The sequence below is a fragment of the Alligator mississippiensis genome, chromosome 11 (assembly GCF_030867095.1).
Source record: "Alligator mississippiensis isolate rAllMis1 chromosome 11, rAllMis1, whole genome shotgun sequence".
NCBI classification, from domain to species: Eukaryota; Metazoa; Chordata; order Crocodylia; family Alligatoridae; genus Alligator; species Alligator mississippiensis.
The window spans coordinates 35,279,695-35,300,536 of record NC_081834.1 but is presented as its reverse complement, the minus strand read 5'-3'; the positions used below and the strand labels follow the sequence as shown (position 1 = coordinate 35,300,536).

The 20,842-nt window shown below is 43.9% G+C and overlaps 1 protein-coding gene across 1 annotated transcript in view; it reads right to left on the bottom strand.

Moving 5' to 3' along the window:
• Positions 1-8,509: 8,509 nt before the first annotated feature.
• The window catches only part of TRPM1 (transient receptor potential cation channel subfamily M member 1), a gene marked incomplete at its 5' end in the record, with an annotated part of 87,857 nt that continues 75,524 nt past the window's right edge, over positions 8,510-20,842 (bottom strand). Inside the window, one exon of the mRNA XM_059714911.1 lies at positions 8,510-13,408. Coding sequence (XP_059570894.1) covers positions 12,127-13,408 — 1,282 coding nt within the window. The remainder of the gene's footprint in view (positions 13,409-20,842) is intronic.

Sequence of the window (20,842 nt, the reverse complement as noted above, 5' to 3'; positions counted from 1 at the left end):
ACGCTGCCTTGACACAGGAGCGGAGGCCAATGTCATCTACCTGGATTTTAGGAAGGCCTTCGACACAGTTGCACATCCTATTCTCATAGGGAAGCTAACAGGCTGTGGAGTGGATGCCTACAGAGTCAGGTGGGTGGCTAACTGGCTTAGGGATCGTAGCTGGAGAGTGGTGGTGGATGGGTCGTTCTCGGCCTGGAAGGAGGTGGGCAGTGGGGTCCTGCAGCATTCAGTCCTTGGACCGGTGTTATTTAATATCTTCATCAGCGATTTGGATGAGGGTGTGGAGAGCACCCTCTCCAAGTTCGCAGATGATACCAAATTATGGGGCAAAGTTAACACACTGGAGGACAGGGAGCAGATACAGGCTGACCTGGACAGGTTGGATCAATGGGTGGAATGAAATAGGATGCAATTCAACAAAGATAAATGTAAGGTACTTCACCTAGGAAGGAGGAATCCCCAACACACCTACAGGTTGGGGGATGACCTCCTCAGCAGCTCAGAGGCTGAGCGGGATCTTGGAGTCATAGTTGACTCTAAGATGAACATGAGCCGGCAGTGTAATGAGGCCATCAACAAGGCCAATCACATCTTGTTGTATATTAGCAGATCCATGACCAACAGATGGAGGGAGGTGATGCTCCCCTTTTTTCCGGCATTGGTCAGGCCACAGTTGGAGTACTGTGTCGAGTTTTGGGCGCTGCACTTCAAGAGAGATGTGGAGAATCTGGAGAGGGTTCAGAGGAGGTCCACTCACATGATTAGTGGCCTCCGTGAAAGACCCTACAAGGGGAGGTTGAAAGATCTGGATCTCTTCAGCCTTCACAAGAGACATCTGAAGGGAGACCTTGTAGCCACCTATAAGTTTATCAAGGGAGGACAGCAGGGAATTGGTGATGTGCTATTTACCAGAGCACCCCAGGGATCAACTAGGAATAATGTGTGCAAACTGGTGGAGTAGATTTAAGTTAGACATTAGGAGGACATTTTTTACAGTAAGGGTGGCCAGAATCTAGAATGGGCTTACAAAAGAGGTGGTGCTATCACCTAACTTGGAGGTCTTCAAGAGGAGGCTTGACAGTCACCTGGCTGGGGTCATCTGACCTCGGTCCTCTTTCCTGCCAGGGGCAGGGGGTCGGACACAATGATCCATTGCGGTCCCTTCCGACTCTACAATCTATGAAGCTATGAAAAGGCAAAGCTGATTTGCCCAGGCACAGTGCTACACAAATGCAACTATATTATCTCTGGTTTAGGTGCTACAACTGGCTAGACTGGCTAAGACTGGACACAGTATACCCAGATCATGCAGCACCAGGTAATGTATTGTGCCCTGTTAGCAGATGACCCAGACATTCCTTGGTGCTATGAGAAAACTCAGTGGTTTGGCAAATTAGGGAGCACTGTTCTAAATTCTGTGCAAAATTATGGTTTCAGGAACTGTTTGGGGACATGGGGATTCAGACTTGAAATGTGGGATAGTCCTAGGAAATTCGGAACTGCTGGTTGCTTTCTTTCAAAATCTTACCTTATGTATTCGCCTTCTAAGAAAATGTATCCATTTTTCTTCCCTTTAGCAAGCAATTTTGGCCAATATAGTCTCCTTCCTTTTTGCTTTGAACTTTCTGCCATATGGTGCAATGCGTAATATATTTCAAGAACAACTTCCAAGGCAACTGAGACTCTTAGCTACCTTTTCTCTCATCCGGTACAGTGACTGCCATGAAGAGCCATATTCCAGTTGTGGCTTCAGTAGAACATAGCATGAAAACAGTCTGAATCCAGCCACAGGATGGAGAGATCTACTAACTGGGTAAGTCTGCTTTAGTTTCTGGCTGATACAATTTAATGGAGCAGTAAAGAGCAGTGGGGGAAAAAAGATAATGGGAAAAAGATTTTACTCATTTTGTGTGTTTTTATCATTTATGTGAAAATGCAAAATATGTAAGTTTTCACAGTCCCTGGATCATAGAAGCAAAAACCCCCCAAAACAAACAAACAAACAAACAAACAAAACTTAAGGTTTTGGTGCTAAGCAGAAAAGAAGAAAGCTAATATACTCTTTGTTTAGCATCACCTGGCAAACGTATGGATGCTATGGGAATGCTCATGCAATCACTCACTGCACTGAACTTGGCAAGTACAGTGGAAAGACATCCTTCAAAAACTGGCAGTTTAGTTGGAAAGGCTTCGTTTTGACAAACCGAACACTTGGGTGGCAATGGTCAGTTAAATATCAGGAAAATGGGAGGGAGAAAGAATATAGAAATGAAAATCCCACCTGAACAAGTGTCAAGATACAGTGCTCTGACCTATTTGCGTATCTCAAACATGGATAAATAGTATGTACCCAGCAATTTTAATGCATTGATTTTGTTCGTTTAGCAAGTATAGATTTGGATTTATTTTTAAAGACCAACTGGGTAGAAACTGTATGTCAGATAAAACATTTCTCATGGCATTAGTTAACTTCAGGACTATCATTAAAAGAGAAGAACTCTAAAAGTCGTGTTTATTTTTCCTTGTTTGGACTGTTTACTTTTTCTTGTGTTTATAACAACGTTTAATCAGTGAAAAATCTATTTGCTACTAGTTTCATGTGCTCACTTACTAGATCAAGGTACTTGGTTTGCAGGAGTACACCTTGATTCATATTTTTTGTAGTCAGGAATAGATTTGTTTTGATTTATGGAAACATTTCTAATATTTCATGTAAAACTATTGTAATGAACCCAAATGTGGATCCTAAAGCACCTGACCATACACCTTTAACTTTAATACATTTTTATTTCTGTAGCATTCAATACTGGTGGCCAATAGCTACCCAATTAGTTATTAGTTTCACAATTATTGAAGTTATTATTAGTTACATAATTATTTAAAATAGATTAACAATTTTGGCTGGTGTATAGCCATAGTTCTGTAACAGAGTTGATGTTTAAGGCTAGGTAGAGGCTTTCAAAAAGCACAAGGCAGAATTGATCTAAATTATGCAGTTTTCTGTAATCTGTGTAGTTCAGATTGGTACCAAACAGAACATACATTCGCCTGGGGGGGGCAAAACTTAGACTGCGTTCCACCATTTTTATACCAGTCGATGTGTGCCAGACTTCTGTTTTGTTACAGATACAGACCAGTTTTGCATGCCAAACTTCTGTTCTATTACAGTTATAGACCCGTTTCCGATCACTTTTACTGGTAAAAGTTTAATGTCTGTACCTGGCCCAAGTCAATAGCAGTAAAAGCTCTGAAAAAAATCACAATGGCCTTAAATTGTCACTACGAAAGAAGTGTGCTGTTGACTTGTTGGGAAATGTCCACATAAGGAGACATGGCAAATGCAGCCTTCGGCATACATACCATGGCCATATGATGTTCTCATTGATTTACTTTGGCTTTATTCGAGTAACTAGGATTAGAATATTATGATATCTTCCATGTTGCAGGGATTTAGCTTGTAGCTGTGTTGATGAAAAACATGGGAGATATCATAATTAGCTGTTCGGGGACATAAACTTCATTGCTAAACAGCAAAAAAACAAAACTTCAACTCCCTGCCTGATGTCTGAGACTTTCAGGGAAGAAACCTGCTGAAACTTGGCCTCTGCTTAATCTGCATATTCACAAACAACTTTTACACAAATGGACTTTGAAACCCAGGGGAACCACACCATCCTCTACCTCCCCTGTGCAAGATGAAGTTACTTTTCTACCTGGGAGAACTTTTACAGTCTTTGAACTCTCCTCTGCCTGATGAAGGGTGTTTGGACCTGGAAGCTTGCAAAGAAAGAATTTATTTTGCTACTATTTAGTTGATCTAATAAAAGATATCACCTCTAGCATAAGAGTTTTGTCTGCTTCTGCTTTGTGGACCAACATGGCTACAAGCTATATCCCTGCAATAAAGCACTGAAATTTTAGAGACCAATCTTACTGCAACACAGACAAAGCATCCCATTGATGTCAATGGGGCGTGTTGTGTGAACATGGAAAGTAGGAGCTAACTTTTACATAGTTTAAAGGGGAGTGGGATCTGCTGTTTGTGTATCAGTGCATTTTCAGCAGTGTTAGAGTTTTAAAAGGAGAAGTGGGGGGTGGGGGGGCGGAGACGGGACCCTCATGTGTTTTTAAAATCAGATGGATATGCTTGCCAAGATTTTTATTAGATTAAATCTTGGCATGAAGTTCTCCACAGTTCATTCTGTACTTTCTCATTTAAGTTTTTATTTGACATGTTAAAGACAGTGATAAATCATCCTCTCAGTAGCTATATTTTTAGCTGCATCTTTTCTGAAATCACTGCCTTTCTATTTTAGGACAGTAAACTTTCTCTGAAAAAAGCTCTTGCTGTTGCAGTGCAATTGTAGTAGCTGTTCTAGGGAACACCTCTGCAACTCTTCTTCCGCTTTTCAACAGGTAGCAGATCCTGTTTTACAAGCTGAATCCCTCAGGGGTTTGGTAAATTAGAAATCCCGCAGGGACTTGTCTGCATCTTCCGCATTCTGTACAGAAAGTGCTGTGTTAGTGTTCAAAAGGTCACTGAAGGTAAATTAAAAGACAGGTTAGCCAAATTTTTCAGAACTGTATTCTTCATTCAGTTTACCCAGAACAAAATACTTCTAAACCTTGTTGCCATCAACTTTTCATTCTCTTTCACTGTTCAAACTTTGCTCTCAAAATACAAGATCAAACATAAGCTCTTGACTTGATGTTCAGAATACATCATTTCAAATGTATCTGCAATCTAGACATCATAGCTGTTGCATCTCTGATCCTTTGCAATAGTTTTCCCTTATGTGTATGATGACCTCATCAGTCTTTTCCTGTTTGTTACTATGCATCCATACTGAAATGTCTTGGTGGTGACCATAAATCTGGGTTTTCGTTTCCCACAGAAAAAATGTGGATTTTTCTCCTTTAAAGGAGAAAACCTGGGATGCCATGGGTTTCCCCTTGGAGGCTGGCACAGTTTCAGCCTTCAAGGGGCTGCTTGGGGCTGGGGGGAGTGGAGTTGGGCAATCAGAGGCAGGTGGTGCCATATGCATTGCACACACACACACACACACACACACACACACACACACACACACACATGTGGCCGGCAATACAGCCAGGCAGCATGGTGGAGAGCAGCTCCTGCAGCTAAATCTATGGTCTATGCAGGTAAATCTATGGGGGAAGGGGGGGCATAGGCAATGTGTGAAGGGGTGAGGGGGGATATGTAATATATGGAAGGGCACAATAGGAGGCACAACTTGTGGGGAGATTGAGGCACACTGAGCCCACATGGTGAGGAACAGAGTGGGGCAAGTTTGGCAGTTGATGGATGAGGGTGCTGCCTAGCTGAGGCAGTACATGGTGCCTGGGGCCTGGGCTGGGGCTGGGGCTGGAGCAGGTGGGAACATGTGGCTGCAGGGCCTGGCTGGGGAGTGGGATAGATGGTTCCATGTCACTATGTGCACTCACAGGGAGGGATTGGGCCCATAGGTGATGCATCGGGGGGTATGGGAGGGCACATGCCTCCCCCAGATTTCTGCACCCGGTGGGTCATGGGGCTGCAGCCTGGCTGGATCAGCACCAGACAGGAGCCACCTCTGCAGTCCAGTGGCGGGGGGCTGGTATGGGCAGGCAGAGCAGGGTGTGGAGACTTGGTGGTGCCTCTGCCACTGCTGGGAAGGCTGCCACCATGGCTGACAAGGTGAGGTGCTGCATTGGTAGCACGTTATGCCTCCCAACTGTGGCAGCAAGACGTGGGTGACCTTGGTGGCATGTTCCTGGCGGCAGTGGCAGCACTGAGCCTCCCTGCCCCATTCTGCCCTCCTGCACTGGGTCCCACTCACCAGGCTGTGGAGGCAGCTCCTGCCTGATGCTTGTCCAGCCAGGCTGCAGCCTAGTGCCCCACTGTGAAATCTGGAGGGGACATGTGCCTCCCCCCCATGCCCTTCCAACAAATCACCTATGGCATTGCCTATGCCCACATACCCCATCCCACCACACACACACCCTCTGCCCCACACACGGGGGGGCCTGGAGGCCGAGGGCAGCAGGTCGTGAGTAAAGGGCACTGGCAGGGGCAGGGGGTTATGGGTTGGGAATGAGGGGCACCAGCAGGGCTGGGAGGGGTTGGAGGATGTGGGTCAAGAGTGAGGGGCGCTGGCAGGGGCAGGGACAGGGCACTGGTATATTAGGAATGCTCAGTGCCACAAAACAGTGGGGAAAACAGCCACAGCTGGACCCGTGTCCCGGTGAGTGAAATGGGCAAGGGGAGCTCTGATTTTTCATGATGAATAAAACAAAATCAAACGCCAAAATATATAGGTATTTAGAATTTATTTTATTATAATGATTGAGGCACTGGTAGGCTTCCAAACTGGTTTATAATTGTAACTATATCAATTACACATTGTGTTCAACTGATACCTATGTAGATAGTGGCGTTTCATTTTAATCACAGGAAAACATGGATTTTGGTTTTTTTAATCAGAGAATTTGGGAGGCTTTCAGAGAATTTGGGATTTTTTTCTGAGAAAACCAGGGTCCCCAGTGATGACTTTTGTTAGCCTTGTTCATTTGAGGTTTTACATTGTAAGATGATCTATTGTTATAGCTTTTTCCCCTCTAAGATTACCTGGCCCAAAACTGTAATATTCTTACCACAGTGAATAACTTCAGTGAAATCAGTCTGATTATTTAAGAATTAAGATACTACTTTACATAAATGAATGCTTCTAAAAGCTGACCCCTGTAACTGAAATCTTTCTTTACTAAGATTTTTACTTTACCATTGTATATATTATATACATTGTTCTGTATTGCATGATTTCACTATTTAAAAGAGCAAATGAGAGGAAAAAGAAAAGAAATACAAGCTTCAGTATGAACCCTCTTCTTCTCAGTATATATTGAGAAAAGAATTGAAAAGAAGAACACAATGGGGAGGGGAGAGAGGGAGATAGTCCTCAAATTGCATGTATCAATTTTACCAGTGTCATTAAAATTATACCACACCAAAGCAGCAGCAGCATTCTGCTTCAGCACCTGGTATCTTGTGCAAAAGCTGCCAAATGCAATCTCATTACTGTATGTGTAATGGTTTTGTCATCTAGGCAAATGTCTATCAAATACTAGATTGACACCAAACTTTGATTAAAGTTCTGTTCAGAAAAATGGCTTGTTAAGTGTAGGATCCTGGAGTTTCAGGGTTATTATTAGGGCTATGCAAAGCTTTGGTAGCCAATTTGATTTGGAGGAGATTCAGCCTGATTTGGCAGCCAAATCTCCGAATCCGAATTTAGCCATAGACTAAACAAGCAGCAGTCCTCACCATGCTGGACACAGCTGCCTCCAGCTGGTAAGTCTGTTGTGGTGGTTGGAGGAGGGAGGGATGGGGCGTGGGGGAGGGATTGTGGCTGAGGCTGCCCAACCAGGCCGGGAGGTGGGAGGTGCAGGATGCGGGTGTGGTAGTGCTGGGAGTGTAGGATATGCCCTGCTGCAGCGCAGGATGTGGGCCCAGCAGCACTAGGTGAAGGGGCTATGCCCTGCTGCTGCTTGCCCGCTTCTGCTCGGAGCGAGCTGCACCTGCATTGCACCCCCCCCCCCCCGCCCTGGCTGGACAAGTGGCAGCATGGCACAGCCCCCGCTTCCAGTGCTGCCATACTCACATCCCACGCTTCCCTGCCCCGCTCTCCAAGTCCTGTACCCCCCCGCCCTGGCTGGGCAGCTTGCCCCAGCCCCAATCCCTCCCTCACCCACACGCCTTCTCTCCCCCCTCTGCACACCACAACAGACTTACCAGCTGGAGGCAGCTGTGTCCAGCGTGGTGAGGACTGCTGCCTGTTTAGTCTATGGCTAAATCTTTGAAGCAGCACTGAATCTTTGGATCCAATTTGGCCAAATCGAATCGGAACAGTGATTTGAATCTCTGAATCGAATCGCTGTCCCTCTGCATCGACCGAATCTGCATCCTAAGCAAATACTTGCCGCTTCGCACAGGCCTAGTTATTATTAGAGCTGGTTGAAAATTTTCCAACAGGACAGCTTTCCATGGAAAAAGAGTTATTTGACAGAAACCAACTTTCTGGAGAAACATGTTAATTTTGTCAAAATTTTTAGTGGCAGGTAGGCAGGCTGGCTGGTGATCGTGCATGTTTGGCTTCCTGTCAACTTGCAGGCCAGCCCATCAACTGGCAGGGAGTCCATGCAGCTCCTCAGGATTGCCTGGGCTCTTTCAGCCTGCTTCCCTCTCCCCCACTTTTGTGATCCCCAATGGCTGGTTGGCTCCCCAGCACTTCTTTTGAAAGTTCCATTTTTGATTCTCCTGCTTCTAAAATGTCCTTTTTGTGTAAAATGTTGAGAAATGCCAGGGAGTTAGCTCATCAGGGAGCCTGGCGAAAGCAGATGAAAAAACATTTAAAATTTTTTTCCCCCTCAGAAAGTAAGGTCCATTTTTGGCTAGCTAAAAAAAAATTCACTTTGCAATTTTCAAATACGAGTCAAACAGATTCTTCAGTGCATATTCTGTATCATAATTTTATTACAAATCTCTTAAAGCTCACGGAATCACGTGATTTAAAGTTTCAACTTTCATTTTAAAAAAAAGGGGGTTTACAGTGCTTATACTTGTGGTGAATGGCTCCAAAACATTAACCCAAAATGAAACAAAAAGAAGTTAACTTTTTTTTTAAACTGTCATTTTTGGGGATGTGACGCTTGTGGTTTTTTAACATTTGCGGTGGGCAAGAATTCTGGACTGGGTATTATAGATCCATTTAGTTCAGTTAGGTTACTGATGAAGTTAAAATAATATATCCAGGAACAAACATAATGCACAGTTTCTAGGATAAGTTTACAGAGCTGACAGCTAAAATGGCATCTTGCTCCTTACAAATCAAGAAAAAATTACCTAAAACCCTAGAGATGCAAGAAACTGATCCTGATTATACAGAGATACTTTCAGAGCATCACTGTTAATGTAGATATTGTTTTGCACCCCCCTCCCTTTTTTTTTTTTTTTTAAGGTAGAGAGATGTGTTCATGAGCAAATCAACCCAGACATCACCCTAGCACTATTTGCTATGCATGGAAAAGACACCTTAAACTTTTTTTTAATGTGCAGGCACATATTTGCATCTTTTCCCACTCCCATGGAACCCATTTTAGCAGTAAAGCTAGGAAGGTGTCTACCTGAGCTTTAAGCAGGTTTAACTTTAGATCCTACAAATCCTACTGAGGTGTGCAGCAGAGAATATGGGGTTTATTATGCTACTGCATAGTGTTAACAAAGTATAAGGCTTATCTCATTAAACATGGAGTCACTACACTGACTTCAGAAGAATTCTCTCTACAGGTGGGTGCAAGATTGAAGTATGTTGAATTGCCTATATCAAAATTACTGGCAATCATTAAATCAGTTTTTACTTTAGAAAGTACTTCATACATCCTATAAGATGGAACAGACAGGTTGTGGAATTTTTGGTTTCTCCAGCATGACAGATTTGTTATTTTAAGTTTAGCATTTCATACTTTTTTGATATTATTCCTATATAAAATAATTCAATTGACCATTTCATGCATAGCCAAAACTGACCGTTTTACACAGAGAAAATCATTAAATGCAAGCTAAAATAGTTTTTCAGAGTCATGAAAATGACTGGGCAAACAAAACAATAACGTTAAACAATTTATAAAGATGTTACAAGCACATGTACGCAACATATCAAAATGAACAGTGCTTATTTAGCAAAAAAACTGAAAACCTTTATATCCTTTTGGGTTTTCTGATACATTAGTTTCTAGTGAGAACGTATAGGCAAGCAAGAAGGCAATTGCAAATAACACATTTTAACTATACGTACAAAATGACTGTAATTGCATAAAACTCATACAGATTTAAATCTTAAAGTGAAACAATCTCCAATGTCATTCAGCTTTACAAAAGCAAATTTCAAATTCTGCAAATTTGAATAAAAAGAGCCCTCAAGAAAGAAAAAACAACCTATTTTCTAATAATAATAGAATTGATAAGCCTGTGAATAACATCAGGCTGGTGAAAAAATGTAAAGAAGAATAAACTTTCAAAAATGTCCATTGCATTCACATTTACCAGCACTGCAGAATATAGGTACAGGCTATAAATGGAGAGATTTTATACAGATGCCAGAAGTTTGAAGCCATTGATAGCTAACTCGATTCTGCCAAAAACCCTCTTAAATATTGTAACCGAGTTTTCACTGTATACACATTAGAGCCTACAGTTCTGTAAAAGTGATTATGAAAGAATATATATATTTAACTATATACTTGTAAAATTACAAATGTATAAATCCTGATTACCAATTGTGGTACCAGTTGTGTGTAAACCATATTTTCTTTTTAGCTTTTAAATGGTACATTTGCCCTACAGTAAGAAAAGACATACCAGTATTTTAGAGAAGACTCTTTTACAAAAGCAATCCTGGAAAATAGATGTAAGACCCAGGCAATCAAAGTATACATTTACTAACATATTGCAAATGCATTTTAGTATTGCTGTTCATAACATCTCTGTATAACAATTCACATTTGAAAGTCATGAGAGTGAGAAATAGTGTCTGTAAACCATGAGATTCAGAGCTATATTCATGAAAGTGGCAGAACCTATACCACAAGTCTTTTTTCTCTTGGCAGTTAGCATTGGCTGTCTTGCCATTGACTCAACAGTATTTAGTGTCTGCTCTTATTGCATAGAGTTTAAGTCTTATAGATTAGGGAAATCATTCTGATTGTCTTATAGTAGGACTATTTGAATGAGTCAGGTTGGACTTCCATTGTTTGCATGTAATAAGCCTGCTGAAGCCATTTAGGTTGTCTTTTCATATAAAGAGTAAAATAAAATAAAATAAATATGTCCTGGTCTGGAATTACATAAAACCAGCTTCAGGTAGTATGGTGTATACTTGCTTCTGTCCCCAGAGTGACATTACATTGAAATTCCCAAAGGAAGAACGATTTGTTGTATCAGTTTTGAATGCAAAGGTGTCTACATTTTTCAGTTATATTCTCTATATTTGTCATCCGTTTTCCTTCACATTTACTTAAATAAACTTTATTTATGTGCAGCCCTATTACAGTCTGTGATTATGCAAGCCACTAATGCAAGTCTTGGGTTATTTTCTATTTTTATCCCTCATTAATATTTTGGAAAAATTATCATTGCCATTTACAATATTTGTATTTTCATTGAGGCAAGGATTCTTTGGGTGATCTTTTATTGGACCAGCTGCATGGTGGAGATAGAGTGAGACAAGTTATATTTTCCTTGTAAGCCAACCTCTTGAAGGCAGTAGTTTAAATATAAGGTCACAGCTTAAGCCCATCAGCTGTGTTTGACAAGTATAACATTAACTGTACATATGCCTATATACTAAGAGAGAAGTAACAGAAAACAAAATGTTATTGCTTGTGTTCTAAGAGAGATCACGTATTTTGCTACCAAATCAAATCAATGACTTGCAAATACTTCTGTGTTTGGAGGAACCTGTATTTTTCCATTCATAGCCATTTTGTTGACCAAAAGTCACTTGAGCTTGTGCATTCCTTAGTTGTATCACCAATCACTATCCCATAAATCAGAAGTGAAGGACTGGGATTACCAAACGTTCCTTTGCATTTCTACTCCTTTTGGTCTAAAGAACACTTGTCCATAAGAACATGTATGTGTTGCATGTGTGAAAATAAAGACCACAGCTGGTCAGAAGTTCCCAGTGGACAAGAGAAAGAGAGTGCGTGTGTGGGTCTGCGCACGCAAACTTTGTAATGAAAATATTTCCCATTTGTCATCCATCTCTAACAAAGATCCAGTAACATGAATTGCAGTTAGAGGGACAGCAAGGCTCAGAAAGCCCTGGGCACTTACCATCTGTGAATCCTACCTAACCTTACATCCACCCCTAGAAGGAATGTCTCCCCTTCACTCAATCCACAAAGAACAGGGCATTATTATTTCTACCGCATAAACAATATAGCAAATCAGTAAATGCACAATTCTTTTGTAGAAATTCACTTAAAAAAGTTATATTTAGTGGTAAATGTGTTACATTAACCCAGTCAGATTCATGATTATTGCTGCCACGTGGGCTGACAGCCATTTTAGCACTCTGTTTCAGTGGAAGCACTCTCTTGCTTAGCATTTTGTTCTTCACCGCCACAGGCAACCACTAGGCTTGATACACTGCTGGCATGTCCTGGTCTATTTAATTTGTCCTTCATGGACTTGCCTTTCTGTGAATGGCTGTGTAAACTCTTTGACCGTACAGATGGGAATCCACAAGTTCTGTCTGGTTTCACAGACAATAAATTTTCTGTCTCAGCCTTGTTGGTAACAGGTGTGGAAGAGTAAGAGGCACTGACACCTGTTTCACCAACATCGCTGTCATCTTCCGTATCTGTCAGTACCGGTTTTTGTTCTGCCTGCCTTTCCGCTTCACACACAAAACCAGGATATTCTGGGGGACGCTCCTGAGAGAGTTCCTGTTCAACCTCATATTTCCATTCACTAGCCCACTGTTCAACTGCAGAAGGGCCCACTTGATCCAATATGGTACTATATTCTGTAGTCCAGTTGTTAACCCCTCCAACCAATTTTCCTCCATGGGCAAATATAAAACTCCTAGACTTCATCATGGTTGTTTGATAAGCACTGAAAGTTTCAGGAGTGTAATAGTGCATTTCCTTAGATTTCTCCAAGGGATAAGAGATAGTAGCTTCTAATTTGGTTCTTTCTACAGTTAACTGAGTGTTCTGAAAATTTGGTTTTGGTACTGATTGCCCATTCATAACAATATTTGACTGGTTAATATGTTGAGGAATTGTTTCATCACTCTTGAAAATCCCTTGCTTCACATAAGCAAAACCAGCTGAACCAGAACGGGGTCTAGTAACATTCTTTGCAATTTCTAATGTAGCTTTACCATTATCTGTAGTGGAAACTGCATTAGCACTGGAGGCATAGCGGAGACTACTATGGTGTCCTGGAACCAGTTGCATCTTTGAGTCCACTCCATTTTTCTCTTCTTTTGTACCAATAGAATATGCCTTTTTGCGTAATCCCAAGGCTGGTGACATGGGGGCAGTACTGTCATCACATATTAACTCATCGCCACCAACATGATATCGGTACATGCTGTAGCCATCAGAACTGTTGACACTGCTTTGCCTTAGGAGATAGGCAGTATCACATTCCGAGGAAGCCCGTGAGCGTGTGTGCACCAGTTCAGATTTGTCAATACCTGCCAGCTTTTCAAGAGCATTCACCATCCGACCAGAGAGCTCTTCCAGTTGAGAAAGTCGAAGGTCAACTGTCTGAAGAGAAGCTTTCATAAAATGCTCTCTTTCATTTACTTCTTCTAACCTCATAGACATATTTTCAACTCTGTTGAGTAGAAACATAGGGAATTCATTAACCAGAATAATTCTATTCATTATAGAATTATTAATGCATAGTGGTGGCTTGCAGATGTTAAAAAACACGCTCTACCAGAAAAAACAGTATGTTACTTCAACCTGGCTCTGTAGCATCTGTAAAGATTGGGTGCTTCAGCAGGCTTTTTGGCATTTTTAGCTAAAACTGATTCAATCAGTTATTAGGTAAAAGCAGCAAAAAAGCACCACTATAAAGTACCCAGTCTTTATAGACATCTGGCGAGCCAAGGTAAAGTAATGTGCTGCCTCTTTTGGGCATGTGCACGTCTCGGCACAGGAATGTGCTGAGTTTAAAGTAAAGTGCTGTTATTTTTTTTTTTTTTTTGCATCTGTAAGCACCCAATACACCCCTAAAAATGATGGAATTATGTTACAAGTGAATTTTAGCACATCTTGTTCCTAATTTATAACTATGTCAAAGGACATATATATTAAATGTACAGTTTTCACTTAGAGTGTGAACATGCATCACTTTCGAAATGTTTAAAAAATGCAACTGTTCAGATACATAGGTGGGATAAAACACTCCCAAATGTTTTTGCAGCACTCTACCCAGGAGGCATGATAAGGATTATATGTGTTTTCCTTTGGTTGAATTGCTGTATTTTTAAAGCATTTCTAAGCCTGAAACATTTGAAATGGTAAACTTATTTTCATTTTTAATGAACAAAATTTACTCCTGTGCAAAAAGCAGTACAAGATTTATCTATCAACTAAGTCCCACTTACACTTTCAAATAAGATCTGAATTGGTGCATAAGTTTCATGCTGCCCTTTGTACAAGAATTAATTTTCCTAATAAATGTACTGCCCATCTTTTTTCTTTAATAAACAATTCACTTTTCTAATGCAGGAATTTCTCTGTGTTTCATACAAAAAATGCAGTTGTTTCTCCTGTCAGTTTTTAACAGTGGAAATACTATTAAATATATATTTTTGAAAAATATATATTTATGAGAACAGATGGAGAATACCTTCCTTATAGCTACTAGAATGTCACAATTTTGAATTGTGCTACCCTTTTCTTTTTTAAACTTTAAGAAGAAAACATGAGAAGTATTTGCTTAATGTGAAACGATTTCCAGAATTTCTTCAGAAAAAAAATGTATCCACTTGCAGAGGAAGGCTGATACCTTTTTAAACTCCTAACAAGTGGCTATTAAATGATGCAGCATTTACTATCACAAGATTGGCACAGTTAACACATTTCTTTTCAAATTGTTACACCAAATTGTTTTCTTGCTAAAACAGGGTTTGGGGAGTAGACAAGGAGGTCAAGCTCCAACCCTACTTCATTGAAAATTTACCAGATAGAGTTTTTGTTAGAGATTTATTTTGAAAAAGGAGCTTGTGTTTTCTGGTTCATTGTGTGTTCTGGTTGCAGAAATTTAGCTGTTTCTACTACTGTTTCAGTCCACTATACAATCAGACCTTGATTTACACAGTAGTTATGTCCTTGAAAAAACACTGTGCAAATAGTAATCATATAAAAAGATACTATGCGTCTATGCAAAATAAGGATTTAGCTTCTGTCACAACCCAGTGATTTTGGTGCCTCGGCACGGTGGAATTTTCCCGCCACATGAGAGCCTCTTGCAAAGTAAAGGTTTTCTGTTGCAGCAGAAAACCCCCGGTGCAAGAGAGTTCCCGCCATTCGAATGCAAATTTGTGTACCGCTATTGGCAGCTCTAAATTATTCCTACGTGGCGGCTAGTAATTGGCTTGCTAGCCGTTTAAAAATTCATGCAACTTCCGCCCAAGTCGGAGAACTTTGAGCACACTGCAGAGTGCTTCTAAAAGAGATCTGACTTGCGGCTGAGCTGATCGATAGATTGATCACCTATCGATTCTTCTCCCCGTCACCGAGCGCAATCCCAGATGTACCCTATTCCCGCCGGCTTGATTTGTAGACGGATGAGCTAGCCTGAGCCTTATCAGCTGGAACAACTGACATGGTTGTTCAGACGACCGGACCGTTTTCGTCGCAACCACCAGCGACGTAAGTAAAGTTTTACAACCATAAAGCTTTCTCGGGCTCTCTATTCACCAGCCCGCCCGACGAACGAGCAATTATTATATCACCTTGAGTCGGCTCTGGCCGTCCGAGACAGCTTCCAGATGTGGCCAATCATTTGGCCAATAGATGCTGATGTATGTGCACAGCTGCAGTACAGCATGCAGGCTGTGAGAAGCAGAGCCCGTCAGCTTGGAGAGCTGCATGCAGCTGGTAAGTCTGGTATGGCGGAAGGGGAGGGAAAAGGGAAGGGGCATAGGAGCGGGGGGGCAGATCAATGCCCCCCATGGTGAGGGAGGAGTGGGGCAGGGGTAGACGCTGCCCAGCCAAGGTGGGGCGGGCACAGAACGGAGCCATGGCTTGTCCAGGGGGCATGGGGCAGGAGTGGCTCCCACCACTGCGTGCACCCCAGGAGGGTATGGGGAAGGCGTGTGCCCCCAGATCTGCATGGGATGGGGAGGGGAGGGGCGGGGCAGGCAGGCTCCAGCTACAGGCTGGAGCAGGGGCTGTGCTGGGCTTTTCTCAGTGGGGGCTGAGCTTGGGGCAGGTGGCAGCAGCACTGGGATGGGACTATGGGGGGGCACTGCAGCCACCCCAAATTTCACCATAGCCCCCATCCAGCACCACTGCTGCCTGCCTGGCGCAACCCCGGCTCTTCCCAGTGCATGGGTGGAGGCGGGGGTTGAGCTGGGGCTCTGTGCAGGGCGGACAGCAGTGGCACTGGAAAGGGATATGGGGGGAGGCTACAGTGAAATTTGGAGTGACTGCAGCCCTCCCGTAACCCCTTCCCAGCGCCGCTACTGCCTGCCCCGAGCCCAGCCCCCGGCTGAGAAAAGGCCAGCGCAGCTCCAGTTCCAGCCTGCAGCTGCAGCCTGCCCACCCTGCCCCATACAGATCCAGGGGGACATGCCCTCCCCTGCCCTCGCAGGGTGAGCGCAGCAGCAGGAGCCCCCCAACATGGCCCCAGGTGAGCCATGGCTCTGTTCCACACTGACCCTGCCCCAGCTGGGCAGTATCTGCCCCAGCCCCACTCCTCCCTCACTGTGGGGGCCTTGATCTGTCCCCCTCATGCCCCTTCCCTCCCACTACATTAGACTTACTAGCTGCACACAGTTCCCCAAGATGCCAGGCTCTGCTTCTCGCTGCATGACTGCACTTCACTGTGTAAAAGTGAATCCGTATCATGTACAAAAATAAAGTGTCACAATTAATTGACCATGCATAACTGAAAATGCAAAAAAATACCATGTAAATCAAAGCCTGGCTATACTTCTCAGCACTTGTGTAAATGGAAGTAAGTGATTTCGCTTACATGTGAGCTAGGGTTTGTTTAATGATTGCTAAGATATAGTGGCACTAATCCTCATATGGGCTATGGACTACTGACCATGTAAGTGCAGTTCTGGAAAGTGAGATCTCAGGTGTCTGTATCTCATTCCCCTGTTATGTAGCAGATATAGCATTTCTACTGCTCACTGTGCAGTTGTTTTAGTTACGGAGGCTTTGGGTTAACTTCAGCAGCCTCCCTGGGTGCACCCTTTTCCTACATGCAGTCTTTAGAGCAATGGCCAACCATGTATGAGGGAGGTTGGGGATGTGCAAGCCTGTTGCGTGCTAGGTGGGTAGTGCCTGTACACATGCAGTGTATGTTTGTATGCAATATGATTGTGCATTTTTATTCATCACCAAGCCTGCAGCTCCTAGGTTGCCTGGCTAGGTTACCTAAATCTATCACTCTGTATGGATCTTCTTCTTCCTGCATGGAAGGAATGCTCAGTCACTTCTCTTGCACTGCTCTTCTCGTAGCAGCCCTATGGAGGATTCTAAACAAATAAGAATCCACATTTGAAATCATTCTTCCCCAATGATGCTGGGGGAAGCAGGGCATTGTGTCTCAGAGCCAGGAGTCTCAGATGGGGCCAGAGCTGATGTGAAGGCACAGAATTGAGATGGCAGTTTTGCCTTTACCAGGGGTGTCAAACATGGGCTGCATGCAGCCTGCAGAGCCCCACCATCTGGCCCAAGGTGCTGCCCCTGGGTCCGATCAGACCCGCACTGGACATGGCACATGCCCTTGGAGCATGGGAGGTCTATGGGCTGGATTGTTATGCAAATAACATAAATACCAGCTTGATGTTAGGTAAATAACATGGAAATAGATTTTTGCTGATTGCTTTTAATCTTATGTATTTTCTTGAGTTTTGCATTGCCTTAAGAAACTCCATTTTGTATTGCTCTGTAGCTTGACGTAAGTGCTTGACCTTTTACTCTTTTATATGCTGAATGGGTGAGAGTGTGTTTGTGGAAAAGGAAAACATCAGCTGGCGACTGGCTGAAGAATGCTGACTGATAAAAGACCAAACAAGTAGAATCCACCCCAGAACAGTGAGAGAACAACAGCAATCGACCTTCAAGAAAGAACACAGTGATAACCTAGCAAAAGCCCAGAGGACTGGGTGAATTGACAAGGCTATAAAAGATGGGGCGAGACATATCGATTTTGGGTCTTGTTCTGCATGTCATCCTGGAGCACTTTGTCTGATGAGATGGACTGGCAGGAGCACAGCTCCCACTCATGATCAACTAGGCTGGCCACGAAGTTGATCCTAGCACTGGTAAGACTGGTAACGTATACCAGTGCAGAACAGAAATTGGGGGTATGAATGTGTGTGTGTGTGTGTGTGTGTGTGTGTGTATTAAGTGCTTAATCAATAAATGTGGCATCTTGCTTTATCCTCCCTCATCAGGTCTCACTCATGATTTGATCAATTGGCAATCTGTGTAACAGGATCCAGCCCACAGACCTCCTCACCTTACTTCTCACCGAGTATACCTGATCCAGTGGCTGCTCCAGCCAGTGTGGAACTTACAGTGTTGCAGTACAGATCCTGGAGTAGCTGGACCAGGTGTTGCATGCGGTGCAGTCTGGCCAGAGCATCAGCCATACTGCACATGGTGGCTTCCCCGGCTGGAGTATGCCACATAAAGCACCTGCTTTGGGATTTGCATTGCACGCAGCGCCCACTCCAGGTGATCCAGGACCTCTGCTGCAAGCGGTGCTTACAGGTTCCGTATGCAGCATGAATCCTGGACTGGCTGGTAGGGCTGCGTGAAGCTTTGGTTCCTGATTTGATTCAGTAGAGATCTGGCCCCATTCAGCAGCTGAATCTCTGAATCTGAATTGAATCAGAGGACTCTTTAATCTCTCCGAATCGAATCGGAACCCTCCGAATTGATTCAGAGAGATTCGGAGATTTGGACATAGAGACAGCTTTGAATGTTTTTTCTACGTACCTCTAGGTAACAGGGGCTCATGAGCATTGCAGTGCCGGGGCACATGGAGTATCCCACAGAAGCATGGGGGGGTCCCCAGCATGCTTGGCAGAAGACCTGAATGTGTACCAGAAGCACTTCCAGTCCACTTCTGGATCTGCTGGGGAGTGTGCTGGGCTCCCCATCCCTGCACCCCCCTAGCTTGGTGACTGATGCCTCCTGGGTCTGGGGGGGGCGGGACCCAAGGTCCTCCTGTGGCCAATCACTAAGCTAGGGAGGCATGGGGGGGCCACCAGTACACTCCCCAGCAGACCCGGAAGTGGACCGGAAGTACTTCTGGTCCACTTCTGGGTTCACCGCTGAGCATATGGAGGTTCCCCCCACCCCCCCCCCCCCCCGCACTCCTGTGGGATGCTCTATCTGCCCCAGCATTGCAGTGATTAATAGCTGCATCTGCTACCTCAAGGTATGTAGAAAAAACCTTTAAAGCTGTGCCTATGTCTGAATCACTGGCTCTCTGAATCAGCATTGACTCTTCAGATTTGGATTTGGCCGAATTGAATTGGGGACAGTGATCCAAATCAACAAATCGAATCATTGTCCCTGATTTGGGCTGAATCCGAATCCAAATCGAATAAGGCCTGCTTCGTACACCCCTACTGGCTGGAGTAGGCACTGAGTGCAACACAGTCGGGTGGGAGCAGTCGCAGCATGGAACATGGTTGACGCTTGGTTGAACTATGCTACTATACTCGGTGCCTGTTCCAGCTCCTCCAGGTTCTGTACCATACACAGTGCAGGTCCCAGATGTAGCCACTGGATTAGGTATGCTGAGGGAGGGGGAGAGGGAGGGAGTCTGTGGGCTGGATCCAACCCATGGACTGGCCCCTTGCTATTCATCTGGCCTGCAGGATAAGTTTGGCAACCCTGGCCTCTACAGATCTCCCAAGATCCATGTAGTGTAGCCCTATAAACTTCCTAGTGGGGTTACTTGCAGGATCCTCCCCACAATGGGAAGACGTTTGCAAACAGACCCCCACAAAGTTATCTCTTCTCAAAAAATCTCTTCTCAACTCCCAGAATTCCTCTATAAGGGTTTTTAGGCCTTTCTCAGCTACTAAATGAAGTCTGGAGCTGTTGAAAGGTGCTGGGTTGGCAGTCCTGGAGACCACACATAGCTTAAAAAGAACTTAATATGAGGGCATTGTTACATATTAATTTTAGGCAGCTCTTGGAGCTCTTAACCACAGGATTGTCTACACATTAACACTTGAAACTTTAAGGATGCTTTAGGCAGCTTGAAGTTGCACTGCTCCAGAGCAGGTTTATCTCTGATCTGTGTTCCATATGTGTGGCTACTCCTCACAGATGAGCTGCTGAAGTTGCAGTCATTCAGCATCCCAGGATGCAGTGTTCCCTTCCCCACCCTCCTATTCGGTATGGATAAACTTTCTACTCACTGAACTCTATTGGCCAGGGAGTGGTTCCAGCACCAAGCCAACTCCCCCTCCCATCCATAGGGGCGTGGACTTCCCACCCCAGGGGTGCAACCCCATGAAAACAGCCTGCAGAGCACAAGCTATTTAGCCAGGTGGCAGGGCACACATGGATCTGGGAGTGGGTCTCGGGTGGGTTGGGAGGTGAGGAGTGGGTCCCCAAAGAGCTGGGGCTTCCTTCCTAGGGAAGGGGCAGTAGCTCCCCCAAAACCACCTTCCCTCGCTGCTTCCAGCTCCCAGCCACCCAGGGAAACATGATCAGTACCCCCACCACCCTAATCCCAATTTAGTAAAACATAAGACCTTCTTTAATTTACTTCCTCTTTATTTCTTTTTAAATTCATTTTTTAACTTCTTTTTATTTTATCCTTCAGTGGCTGATTTTCTTTATTTCACCAGTAATCGCCATTTCCCTTTCACCTTCCATGTCATTACCCACATCCATCCCACTGAATTTCCACCTCCCTGCTTCATATTCCTGCCCCTCAACCCAGGTTGCACCCACCCTCACCTAGAGCAGAGAGACAAGGCTGTCCTGGCTCACCAGTCCTCTAGTGGCAAGTCACAGCTGTGCAGGGTGGAGACAGCCAGAGAAGGTTTTT